Source organism: Nerophis lumbriciformis, linkage group LG08 (genome assembly GCF_033978685.3).
Source record: "Nerophis lumbriciformis linkage group LG08, RoL_Nlum_v2.1, whole genome shotgun sequence".
NCBI lineage: Eukaryota > Metazoa > Chordata > Actinopteri > Syngnathiformes > Syngnathidae > Nerophis > Nerophis lumbriciformis.
The window spans coordinates 31,354,250-31,365,000 of NC_084555.2; the positions used below are offsets into that span (position 1 = coordinate 31,354,250).

The 10,751-nt window shown below is 44.3% G+C and overlaps 1 protein-coding gene across 3 annotated transcripts in view; it reads right to left on the minus strand.

Moving 5' to 3' along the window:
• arid1b (AT-rich interactive domain 1B) overlaps positions 1 to 10,751 on the minus strand; it is a 584,854-nt gene that overhangs the window by 165,312 nt on the left and 408,791 nt on the right. For all 3 annotated transcript variants that reach the window (XM_061968668.2, XM_061968667.2, XM_061968666.2), the window contains one exon: positions 1,737 to 2,019. In XM_061968668.2, the coding sequence (XP_061824652.2) occupies positions 1,737 to 2,019 (283 nt within the window). The remainder of the gene's footprint in view (positions 1 to 1,736; positions 2,020 to 10,751) is intronic.

Consider the following 10,751-nt stretch of genomic DNA (forward strand, 5'->3'; position numbering starts at 1 on the left):
ACTTGTCTTTAGATATATGGATAACGTTTATCTATAGCCTTTTTATTAGACATTACAAATGACACACCCCAACACTGCTTTACCTAACAATTAGTAATCATGATTTCAATATTGATAACAATAATCTTAATTATTACTTTGGCAATAATTGGCAGCCCTAGATCTTATAGATGAACACTATTTTTTTCTATATGGACAAAGGGTGCAGTTATGACTTATGGCTATCAAGGGCCATCTTTAAACATTCTTACATTGGTTTTTATTTTTTAATCTCTTATGTCCATAAAGTGCTATCTTCCACAATTGATTTATTATTTATTTTATATTATTATTATTTTCTGCCATATTACTTTGTTTAATGCTTTTGTTGTTTTCATATGCACATTCAATCTCTATTAGAGGTCCATGAAACAGTGTTTTTATCTACAGTAATGTTTCTCCTACAAAGGAAATCATTTTGAATGTGTTGTGTTCTTTTAAATAAAACTTGTGTTAAAAGATTTTAGCATAATAATGTTTTGAAAATGTTGAGCACTTTTAAAAAATACCGCGATAACAATGACAACCGTGATCATTTTGGTCACAATAACCATGATAAGAAATGTTCATTCCGTGACATCACTACTGTAAACACATTGGCAGATCCCTGATATATAACACTAAGGTCCAAATTTGTGATTTACCTAACTGAGGCTATCCTCAAGGCAGTTACATTGTTTTCCATAATTTGATTTATGTACCGTATTTTTCGGACTATAAGTCGCAGTTTTTTTCATAGTTTGGCCGGGGGTGCAACTTATACTCAGGAGCGACTTATGTGTGAAATTATTAACACATTACCGTAAAATATCAAATAATATTATTTAGCTCATTCACGTAAGAGACTAGACGTATAAGATTTCATCGGATTTAGCGATTAGGAGTGACAGATTGTTTGGTAAACGTATAGCATGTTTTATATGTTATAGTTATTTGAATGACTCTTACCATAATATGTTACGTTAACAAACCAGGCACATTCTCAGTTGGTTATTTATGCCTCATATAACGTACACTTATTCAGCCTGTTGTTCACTATTCTTTATTTATTTTAAATTGCCTTTCAAATGTCTATTCTTGGTGTTGGCTTTTATCAAACAAATTTCCCCAAAAAATGTGACTTATACTCCAGTGCGACTTATATATGTTTTTTCCTTCTTTATTATGCATTTTTGGCCGATGCGACTTATACTCCGGGGCGACTTATACTCCGAAAAATACGGTAAGTAAGATGTTGCTGTAGCTTGTTTTCTTCAGATGCAGTCAGTAGTCATTTGTTTCTCTTGTTTCTTTAGTTATACTAGTGGTGTTCCTCAAAGTTCCATTTCCAGTCCTCTTTTTTTCATCATTTGGGCTATTCAACTGGCGGCCCTCAAGTTCAGTTGAAAAACATTTTTTGCAGCATATCCTTCAAAACACTAGAGCGCTGTCGTAAAGAGGATCTTTGACTAGGTTTTTTGCAGAATGCCCTTTAAAAACAGCAGAGAGCTCCTGTAACTCTGAAAAAACTAATAAATCAAAATCAAATGTCTACAGTAGAGGACGTTTGCTCACTGGAATATACAAAAAAAGACTAAAAGTGAAGGGAGGAAGAAAATGTGGCCCCCAAAACAATTGACTTGATAATCGCTGCATTAAGCATTCCAGTGTATCAACCGAAGTGTGAGTGCATGTTGTGTGTTTGATAGCAGCTCTACCTGGTGTGTTGGCACCGGCAGGAGGTCCACTTGCAGGCGAGATGGGTCCAGAGCCTGATCGCGACTGCTGGGACTGAGTAGATCCTGCAGGTGAACCCACAGGTGAGGGAGAAGGTCCGCTCCGCTGGCTGTGAAGGTGGGGGGAGGCATGGGGAGAGAAAGGAGACTGTCTCTGGGTGTTGGCGTTTGCTTGCTCCCCTTGGCTACTGCTGTTGCTGCTGGCGGCTGATCCCAGACCAGCCTCGGTCCCTGTAGGGAGGTCATCTATAGAGCCAGATAGATCCTGCAAAAGAAGAGCAAAAAGTCAAATGTTGATGACGGAAGCATGAAAAGACTGGAAGTACATGGTTAAAGGTGATGACGATGTCATCATGCAGTTCTTTTTGATGCTGTAAGAACAATAATGCTTATTATGATGCTGAACCGTGAGAAAAATACCCCATCAAAACGATAGAAATTAAAACATTTTAACGTGATCCAAATCAAACACAGTACTACTGCCAGATTTTATTCGATGTAAGTCGTATGTCGTACACCGTACTGTGGATATTTCATTCGGTAGACCATCTAACACCCAGCAACCTAATACGAACCGATACAAAACCACCTGTCACTCAAGAGCTAAAGCTGCCCAGCTGAGTCATTAGTTAATGAAATAAATCAATGTTTACTAATATAATTGTACAATTGCACAGCATCACACTTTATTTTAGGGGTGTCCCGATACACCTTTTTCACTTCCAATACAATACCGATATTGCATGGACCATGATTATTAGGGGATACCGATAATCCGATACGATATCAGCAATCATAGAGTATACTTTCATTAATTTGAAGCGTGGAATGTTAGAAAAGTTTTGATTAAGTGAAATTACTTGGACAGCAATAGTAGGTATGAAAAATACTAACCTTATGACCGACGTATAAGTGGATTTTTAATTTGTGTTTTGGCGACACCTATTGTTCACAATAACTAAATTGAATGACGCTGACACGTTTGTTACTGGATATTTTCTAACACGCTTCTGCCTTGGATACTTTAGTATAATTATTTGATACTTGTTCAAATTGACAAATGTGATGTTTTATTGTTCAATTAAGCACACATATTACTTATGTCTAGCTTGTGTGCTAAGCTGTTGTGTAGCTGCTAGCTCCTATTAGTCTACTGAAGAGTCTGACATATTTACCTTTTGTAAATCACTTGGCTAAAATACAAGAACAGACCAACCTTGTGTGCTTATTGGAGGACACACTTTGCACGAGTAAACACATTGCAGGACTGCTTGCATCGGAGATTTTAGATGCAAACCGATATCATCTGATACTTTTCTTTTGCTAATATCGGATATTGGTTCGATACCATATATATTGGATGGGGACACCCATGCTGCATTTCTCCATAGTTTGCATCAAAGCAAGAATAACAGCCTACTATGTTTAAACCATAATTCATTTGGATAAAGCACCACATTGATTTGATTGCACAGCTGTACCTAATGTTGTGGCCAGTGAATGTTACGGGTTAGAAAGGTTACCAGTTCATCCTTTCACTTCTTTGTCAACAAAGAGCACGTGACAATCCACTTTAGCACATTCTAATGCTGTGGTGAAATGGAACAATACAGGCTTTGAAGAATGACTTAATATCGCACTTTTCATTGCATGTGGTGAGCAGTGTATTTCAATGTGTGTGTTCCCTAAGTGTATCCGGGGAATCCTGATTAACATCGCTGAAGGAACACGGTTTGTGTGAACGTGTGGAAAACGAGTGAACAGAAGTATGAAAGATGAGTTTTGACTGCTGCCCCCTAAACACACTCAGCACACATTCACCGACTGACGGCTGGGTCTCAGCTGGAAAACAAAAAAGTGGAGGAAGTCACCTATAAGTGACCCCGGTTCCTGGGCCAGTGCTCGCTCAGGGAGGAAGAGGAAGAGTAGCGGGTGAATGCCAGCTGATGCCACCTGCTAAAACAAGACTGTTGACCCTTAAGTCTGAGCCCACCTGAGACACGTGCACTCATACAGATGGGACACCAACCCTCTAGCGTCTCTCAAAAACAAAGGAACTCTAACCCAACAACTGTGTAGTGCAGGGGTCCCCAAACTTTTTGACTCGAGGGGCCACATTAGGTTAAACATTTTGGCAGGGGGCCGGGCTATCTAGATATGTGTTTCTATAGCTTCTATAGCTACAGCTGCTAAAGATCGATCTCTCTCTCGGAATAAAATGTACAACAAATTGTCATAATTTTCGCAGCAATACAGAACACGGAAAAGGTAAAAGAAAAAATGACTAGCTTGTGTTGTAACGATGCTCAGAATTCCAAGAATTCTGTGAATGCACCACACTCGCCGTGACCAGGATTGGTCCATAATGAGGAAGAGTTGTGTTGCTGTTGGGACGAGCGCGTCGGTCGAATGTGTGTGTGCAATGTTGGAACTGAAAGCTGCTGTTGGCATGTTAAGGTAGGCAATAATACAGTTTGAAAAGAGTGTGAGTGTCTCTGCCTGCATCGCTGCACTAAAGTGTGTGTAAAAACTCTGACAAATAGGAGACTTATTATCTTGACTTTAAGAAGATCATGAAGCTGGTCACACATCCTCATACTTTCTGCAAGATTTTGAAACTTGACTCCACTAGTGTTGTCCTGATACCAATGTTGGTACCGGTACCAAAATTAATTTTGGTACTTTTCTAAATATAGGGGACTGCAAAAAATGTCATTATTGGCTTTATTTTAACAACAAATCTAAGGGTACATTAAACATATGTTTCTTGTTGCAAGTTTGTCCTTAAATAAAATAGTGAAAATACAAGACAACTTGTCTTTTAGTAGTAAGCAAACAAACAAAGACTCCTAATTTAGCTGCTGACGTATGCAGTAACATATTGTGTCATTTATCATTCTATTATTTTGTCCAAATGATTAAGGACAAGTGGTAGAAAATTAATTTTTAATCTACTTCATTTACTGTTGATATCTGTTTACTTTCTCTTTTAACATGTTCTGTCTACACTTCTGTTAAAATGTAATCACTTATTCCTCTGTTGTTTGGATGCTTTACAGTAGTTTTGGATGACATCACAAATTTGGATATCAATCCGATACCAAGTAGTTACATGATCATACAGTGGTCATATTCAAAGTCCTCATGTGTCCAAGGATGTATATACTGAGTTAATAAACATAATATAAAAAACAAAAACTAAACAAGATTTTGTGATGCTAAAAATATCGATGTAATCATAGTAGTATCGACTAGGTACGCTCTTTTACTTGGTATCATCACAGTGGATGTTAGGTGTGGATCAGGGGTCCGCAAACTACGGCCCGCGGGCCGGATCCGGCCGCCCAGCATCCAAAATCCGGTCCACAGTAAGTCCCAAGTTACAATTTTTTATTTTTTATTTTATTTTTTTTATTTTATTTTTTTTTATTTATTTTTTTTATAAATCTTTTTTTTCTAATCCATTTACTACCGCTTGTTAATCTTGGTGTCTCCTAGCCGCTTAGGCAAATCATATTGTCTAAAAATGAATTTTCCCATCGATAACGTGACAATGTTAAATGTTGATGAACATCAATGTTAATTGATGTTAAATGACAAAACGGATCATAAAGACACTGTATATATATATATATATATATATATATATATATATATATATATATATATATATACAGCCTGACCCCCGGCCAAATTAACCCAATGCGGTCCCCGAGTCAAAAAGTTTGGGAACCCCTGGTGTAGATCCACCAATGGTGTTTGTTTATATTGTAGCTGTTACGGCGCACGCGCAGTCTACTTCTCCCTCCTCTGCGGGAGCACTTGGAGGAGCCGTTGACAGCGCGCTCGGACACGCCCCTGCTCGCGCTGAGCGCAGCACGCCCACGCAGCACGCCCACGCAGCACGCCCACGCAGCGACAAGCCTGCACACCTGGGACTGATGAGGGCGAGATGTATAAAAGACCAGTGGACCCAAGGATCGGCGCGGGAACTTAGTTTTCTCATGGTGTACCGTAAGCAACAAGCTTCATGCTCTGTATTCGTGTTTCCTCTCCGTGCCTTGATTTGTCCCTTGTCTTCTCCCGTGTCCCCGCAGTACCCTCCGTCACCTGGAAAGTGAGCTGTGCGTCTCACTTTTCCCTGGATCTCCCTCTGGACTCTGACTGCCTCCTTCGTTCCTCAACCTCTTGCTCGCCCCTGGATTCTGCCGTCTCTCTCTGCCCCCGGATCATCTGCCTGCCCCCTGGACTTCCTCGTATCTCGTTCAACACGTTGGTAACACTCACTTCAGTTAAATTCTACACATAGTCTTACACCATTCCCTTTTGGATATAGTTCACACTCCATTTCTTTAGTTTATTAAATTAGTATTGTTTGTTATTATTATTATTATATATATATTGAATTTATATATATATATAATAAATAATTGTACATACTGCCCCCTGGTGTCTGTTTGCCGTCACCTCCCCTTAGTCCAACCATTACAGTAAGTTCCCGCCAAAATTATTAAGGACCTGACCGCACAGTTCTTTAGCCCCGCCCCCAGTGACTTTAGTTCCGCCCCCTGTGAATTTTTTTTTTTTGTGCCTCTTGCCCATTCACCATGTCTTTTTCTTTTTTTCGCTCCACACCGGAGGAGTTGTCTTGTCCTGCCAAACTGTCGTGGAAAGGAATGTTTAGCAGTGATGTGAGCAAGGAGGAATTTTCTCGCCGCCTGGACACCCTCTTTCCACCCTCAGTGTCTGTTCCTCAGTCTACTGGAAGCGTCTGGAATCCGCCTTTGGAGGGGGGGAATGGTACCGACAGCCGTGCTGGTGAGGTAGCACAGCTGCGGCCAGCAAGACCGCTACCATCTATCTTTCAGTTTGCCTGGCCGCACCCACCAACCACGCTACCAGCACTTGTCCCCGAGCTAGCGTCCGAGCTAGCACTTGTCTCCGAGCTAGCGTCCGAGCTAGCACCTGTCCCTCGGCTAGCGTCCGAGCTAGCACCTGTCCCTCGGCTAGCGTCCGAGCTAGCACCTGTCCCTCGGCTAGCGTCCGAGCTAGCACCTGTCCCTCGGCTAGCGTCCGAGCTAGCACCTGTCCCTCGGCTAGCGTCCGAGCTAGCACCTGTCCCTCGGCTAGCGTCCGAGCTAGCACCTGTCCCTCGGCTAGCGTCCGAGCTAGCACCTGTCCCTCGGCTAGCGTCCGAGCTAGCACCTGTCCCTCGGCTAGCGTCCGAGCTAGCACCAGTCCCTCGGCTAGCGTCCGAGCTAGCACCAGTCCCTCGGCTAGCGTCCGAGCTAGCACCAGTCCCTCGGCTAGCGTCCGAGCTAGCACCAGCCCCTCGGCTAGCGTCCGAGCTAGCACCAGCCCCTTGGCTAGCGTCCGAGCTAGCACCAGCCCCTCGGCTAGCATCAGAGTTAGCACCAGCCCCTCGGCTAGCCTCCGAGCTAGCACCAACCCCTCGGCTAGTCTCCGAGGTAGCACCAGTCCCCAGGCTAGCCTCTGAGCTAGCACCAGCTCCCAGGCTGGCCCCCACGTCTCCACCAGCTCCCAGGCTGGCCCCCACGTCTCTACCAGCTCCCAGGCTGGCCCCCACGTCTCCACCAGCTCCCAGGCTGGCCTCGACCCCTGCCCCTCTGCCGGCTCCGCCGACTCCAGCACCTCTGCCGGCTCCGCCGACTCCAGCACCTCTGCCGGCTCCGCCGACTCCAGCACCTCGGCCTGCTCCGCCGACTTCAGCACCTCGGCCAGCTCCTCAGCTGCCCTCCTCGTCTCCGGCTTTGACGTTCGCTGCTTCCATGCCTTTGACGTCCGCTGCTTCCACGCCGATGACGTCTGCCGCTTCCACGGCGCCGATGACGTCTGCCGCTTCCACACCGCCGATGACGTCTGCCGCTTCCACGGCGCCGATGACGTCTGCCGCTTCCACGCCGCCGATGACGTCTGCCGCTTCCACACCGCCGATGACGTCTGCCGCTTCCACGCCGCCGATGACGTCTTCCTCCACGCCTGCCTCGCCGATGACGTCTTCCTCCACGCTGCCGCCGACGTCTGCCGCTTCCACGCCGCCGCCGACGTCATATCCTCGTTTCCGGCGAGACGCACCATGGCGCCAATCACGTCCGCCTTCCCGACGGCCAAGATGGTGGCCGTCCCTTGGTCGCCCGCCTCGCCGGCTTCAGCGGCGTTCTTCTCGCCGCCGCCATCAGACTCGTCCTCGGTGGATTCGGGGACACTGGGGCCGGCGACCCACCACCAGTTCTCCCCTCCACCCTCCCTTGTTTCGTGAGTATGTTGGACATCTGGAATCTGTCCATTGGGGGGGGATACTGTTACGGCGCACGCGCAGTCTACTTCTCCCTCCTCTGCGGGAGCACTTGGAGGAGCCGTTGACAGCGCGCTCGGACATGCCCCTGCTCGCGCTGAGCGCAGCACGCCCACGCAGCGACAAGCCTGCACACCTGGGACTGATGAGGGCGAGATGTATAAAAGACCAGTGGACCCAAGGATCGGCGCGGGAACTTAGTTACTTCTTTGTGTACCGTAAGCCTTATGCTCTCTTACTGTGTTGTTTTTCCCCTCCGTGATTCTGACGTCCATGTTGCTCTTCCGCAGTGCCCTCCCGAGTCTTCCCTCCTCGAGATCTCCCGTTGTTTCCCCGGTGTTTTGGACTGCCTTCTTCGTTTCCCGACTCCTCACTCGCCCCTGGACTCTGACGTCTCTCTCTGCCCCACGGACCCCTCGCTGATCTTGGACCCCTTTTGCCTTGCCCTCTTTGGACTTGACTGCTTTTCTCATCAACACTTGGTAACACACACTTCAGATATATACACACATAGTCTTACACCACACACACTCTTGTATTTTAATCACACACTCCATATCTATAGTTTAGTTGTATTGTTTATTATTATTATATATATTTATTATATATAATAAATTATTGAACATACTGCCCTCTGGTGTCTGAGCCGTCACCTCCCCTTTAGTCTAAACACAACAGTAGCGTCCCGGAAGAGTTGGTGCTGCAGGGAATTCTGGGAATTTGTTCTGTAGTGTTTATGTTGTGTTGCGGTGAAAATATTCTCCCAAAATGTGTTGTTGTTTAGTTGGCGTTGTTCATACAGCCACCATTAGTGTGACATGTATGGCTGTCGAGTAAGCATGAACTTCATTCAATGGTGTGTAGTGTCTTCAAAGATAAGATGGTCGTCTTAATGATTGATGATTGATCATAGAGTAATCTTGTCTTGACTTTGTAAACTTCAGACCATTTTAACACGTCACAAGACATGACTCCGGTGTGTAGTGAAGCATCTATAGCTATCAATCGTCCTACAGGGATGACACTTGAAATACATGTACTTGATTTGTCTCCATGGAGACAGGGATTAATTATTTAGAAGGAGTTACAACACTGCATGCAGACTGCGGATAGTCAATAACCGCTAGCTAGCTAACCGTGTCTTAAAGCGTGACGACGCCAATGGGTGGGGGACCGGTACTTTTTAGAGGCAGTATAGTACCGGATATGATTCATTAGTATCGCGGTACTATACTGATACCGGTATACCCTACAACCCTAGTCTCCACCATGATCGCCGTGAAAGAGCCCATAGTTGTGTTTTTATTTTCACTTATGCAATATAACAAGTTTGTTCCACTATGAAGCCTTATATCAGTGGTCCCCAAGCTTTTTGTAGCTGCGGACCAGTCAACGCTTGAAAATTTGTCCCACGGACCGGGGTATTTTTTATTTTATTTTATTTTTTTTATTGGTCATAAAGAAATACAATCATGTGTGCTTACAGAGTGTATCCCTGCAGACTGTATTGATCTATATTGATATATAATGTATATATTGTGTTTTTTATGTTGATTTAATAAAAAAAAATAAAAAAATAAAAATAAAAAATACAAAAATTAAATAAATTTATTTCTTGTGCGGCCCGGTACCAATCGGTCCATGGACCGGTACCGGGCCGTGGCCCGGTGGTTGGGGACCACTGCCTTATATCATATATTTGATATCATATTATTATTTGTGCGGTCAAACGATTGAAAAAAATTGTGATTAATTAATTATGATGTAAAATTAGTTAATCTAATTCATCTTTAAATCTCACCTAATAAAGGCTCACAAAAAGCCCTCAACTTGGGTTATTTTCATTTAAATTAATTTCATTATTATCAGGATAGATATCTTAACAAAAAGGGTGACAAAAAACCATAATTGGCTAACTTTCATTGTAATTAATAATTGTAATTATCGCGATAGTTTGACACATCTAATTACTATAATATCAGGCACGCTAACAGCCTAAACTTTAGTACTTTAACATAACACGTCTGTGTTATGTTGGTTCTAAAAACTGGCAAAACTTTGACTTACACGACATAGACAAAACAATTTTTAAGAGTGGCTTGACTTTGCCAAAAAACGATCCTGACTCTTACTGTTGAAAGTCTTGTTAAGACTGTCTGGCTTGTCAGCAGCCTACCTTTTAATCAAACATCGCACAGATGCATCAGTGCAGCCTCGGTCGGCTTGGCCGTGATTCAACACAAGGATTTGTTTTGTATTCATGTAGCCGTGTCATTTCTGTTTCAACGGGAGCGCCCGTCGGTCCGCGGCTGCTTGTTTTGGTTAATGCGATCTCAACGGCTGAAACACAAAGCTTTTGTTTCCCATCATGCCGCTGTGATGAGAGCCCACCCGCCTTGCCAGCCTGCCAGCCTTGCTGCTTGGCATTATCTACCCTCGCTCGACTGAGCACGTGGGGCACCCGCTCTCCTTCATGTCTCGCACTCCGTACCGTTCCCTGTCTCAGCCATTTAGGTCAAGCAGTTGTCTGAGCAAAGAAAAGCGCCTCCTCAAAGGACTGAAGGTTATTTTTCCCATCAGCCCCCACCCCGCCCTTGGATGCCACGCCACACACTGCAGGTTACCATGACATTCGCCGTATCCATGGTGATGACTTTTGCAAATAATTACCAGCTAGCATG